The sequence below is a fragment of the Fibroporia radiculosa genome (assembly GCF_000313525.1).
Source record: "Fibroporia radiculosa TFFH 294 genomic supercontigs, scaffold22616, whole genome shotgun sequence".
NCBI lineage: Eukaryota > Fungi > Basidiomycota > Agaricomycetes > Polyporales > Fibroporiaceae > Fibroporia > Fibroporia radiculosa.
The window spans coordinates 9,583-11,890 of NW_012133023.1; the positions used below are offsets into that span (position 1 = coordinate 9,583).

Sequence of the window (2,308 nt, forward strand, 5' to 3'; positions counted from 1 at the left end):
TCATGATAGATATGAAACACTGATATAGGTAAAACACATCAGGTGATGGAATAAGTCATACAGTTACAGGGTCAACAACAAATAGTTAGGAAAAAGAAAAAGGACCCCCCTCTCATGCTGTAACATTACCCCCCTCTCCAGATTCACTGTTTAGAGTTTCCATTGAGCACGATGTTCTTGTAAGTATCTGGGTTCATCGGTGGGGCAGGGAAGCTGTCCAGGTTGAACGTCGGTGGAGGTGCGGAATTTATGGTGAGGGTGCAGGAGTCCGCAGAAGGAAAACAACCAATGCCAACATTTACTCTGCAGATGACCATCAGTCTCACATTTAGCACAGAAACAAAGACGGTGGGGCATGGCCACAGAAGGGGGAGTGATGATGGAGAATTCATGTTGTTCAAGTTTTTCCTCCAGGTTGGTGGCTCAAAGCTGAGCTCTACATTGGTCCATTTCTCCTTGTGCACAAATGAGTTCCGCCTCTATGGATCATCGTGCAGCAAGTAGTAGGTCTATCTTGGTGTCGACAGCCCTGAATTGATCGACTTCATTGGCAACGCCAGGGTCCTTGATGTCTTGCAACAATGCCCAAAAGCTCTCCAACAGATTGTCGTCTCGCGTCAGCAAGTATTCCCAAGTGTTCTCCTCCCATTCCTTGTCCAAAGAGTTCTAATTCCCTACAGGTTCTGTGGCACAAAGTACATCTGCTGCGGTTGTTGAGACCTGTTGTAACCCAAACACTGGATTGCTGTCAATGGGGACGTCCATAGGTGGTTGGGTAATGGTGGTAGCATAGGCTCCAGGGAAGTATGGTAATACATGTTCCAAGGGATCAACATCCTGAACTGGGGTGGAGGTGTCGAAGGGAATGGATTACCAGTATGAGGTAACATTGTTGGAGGGTCATTAGATGATGTCATCACTGTAAACCACAAACTTCTGCGGGTCACTGCTGTGTCTCTCTGATGCTGTGATATATTCACTGACACTGGCTAGTAGTTGTAGGTTAGGGGCGTGGTCGAGGCTACCATTGTCAGAGACATCAGAGGCGAGAGGCAGCATGCTGGGGGAATCGGTCAACACAGCAAGGGGACTGTCAGGATTTGGAGAGGATGAGGTGTTTATAGGCAACAAGGATGGGAATACCTGTGCAGGGGCAATGTGGTAAGATCCAGTGGTAGCTTCTGAGGTGGGAGGGACTTCCAGGGGTCCGGGGAACTGGTGCAAGACTACAGTATCGCTATTGGAAGAGTCTGGGGGTCCTGAAATAAGGAACGGCCGGCGGGTGATGTTTGACAGGGGAGGCACAAAGGGATATTGGAAACCTCCTTCATCAAGGAATTCTAGCAAAGAGTCGTCAGATTCTTGCTTGGGAAGGGAAGCTCAGTATAGGCCAGATAGGAACCGGCATTTCTATTATACCAGCCATGAAACGCTCTTCTAACGCCTGGAGGTGGGAAGGGTAAGGAGTTGGTGCTCTCTGGGGACCAGTCATTGGAGAATTGTCATGCCTAGGAGCCAGAGGATGATGGTATGGATCCAAGTTAGAAGTCGCATTGTTGTTTCTGATGTGGTTGTTGTGCTCAGCAGGCATAGGGAAGAGACAGGAAAGGAGTTTTCTTGAAAAAACTAGACACAGAATACAAAGAACAGCCAGTACTACAGATAAAAAAACCCCCCAGACACTAATCTTGATGCTCCCTGATGTACTCAAAGTACACCTGCGTCGGGGTGTTGCTGTCGCGGTTGGCAGCGATGACAGGGAGGTTGGTGGTGGTATTGGGGAGGGGACGCTGGGCAGTGGCCGCGATGTTGAAGGCCCACTGGTGTTCCCTCTTGAGGTGGCGAAGGGTGAGACGAAGGGTGAGGGGGACAATGAAGGTGAGGGCGAGGACAGATAGGAGGGTGGTGAGGAAGAAGCCCAGGAGGGCTAGGAGGAGGAGTTGGGGGTGCTCGTTGATGACGGTGAGGGTGGCGACGGTGACAGGAGAGATTTGGTTCACCACTGAGGAGATCAGTAAAGGGAGTGGGAGTTAGCTTGACTGGAGACATTACTTGTACTCCTGTGGGCCGCTCGGGGGTTTGGTCGGCGATGGGGGTGATCGGTTGGCGAGTGAGGATAACTTTGACCTTGTAGGTCTCTTTGAAGTAAAGGAAGAGGAGGGTGAGGATGAGGATGAGGACAGTGAGGAGGAACCAGGTGAGGAACAGGAGTGCGGCAAGGATGGTGATGGATGCCATTGAGGATACCCGGGGGTGATGGTTCTTATAAGGAGTTATCCTTTGTTTGGTTGCAGAAAGTCTGCCAAAG

The 2,308-nt window shown here is 50.3% G+C and overlaps 2 protein-coding genes across 2 annotated transcripts; both read right to left on the minus strand.

The window, feature by feature from the left end:
* Window positions 1-143: 143 nt before the first annotated feature.
* On the minus strand, window positions 144-1,591 carry FIBRA_09284 (uncharacterized protein; the record flags this gene model as incomplete). The annotated part of the gene is made up of 5 exons (XM_012321601.1): window positions 144-479; window positions 544-666; window positions 721-842; window positions 921-1,340; window positions 1,420-1,591. 5 exons carry the CDS (start codon window positions 1,589-1,591, stop codon window positions 144-146), a joined length of 1,173 nt encoding a protein of 390 aa, XP_012176991.1.
* Window positions 1,592-1,682: 91 nt separating this feature from the next.
* FIBRA_09285 (uncharacterized protein) lies at window positions 1,683-2,238 on the minus strand (the record flags this gene model as incomplete). The annotated part of the gene is made up of 2 exons (XM_012321602.1): window positions 1,683-1,927; window positions 2,001-2,238. The coding sequence occupies 2 exons, from the start codon at window positions 2,236-2,238 to the stop codon at window positions 1,683-1,685; spliced, it is 483 nt and encodes a 160-aa protein (XP_012176992.1).
* Window positions 2,239-2,308: the final 70 nt, after the last annotated feature.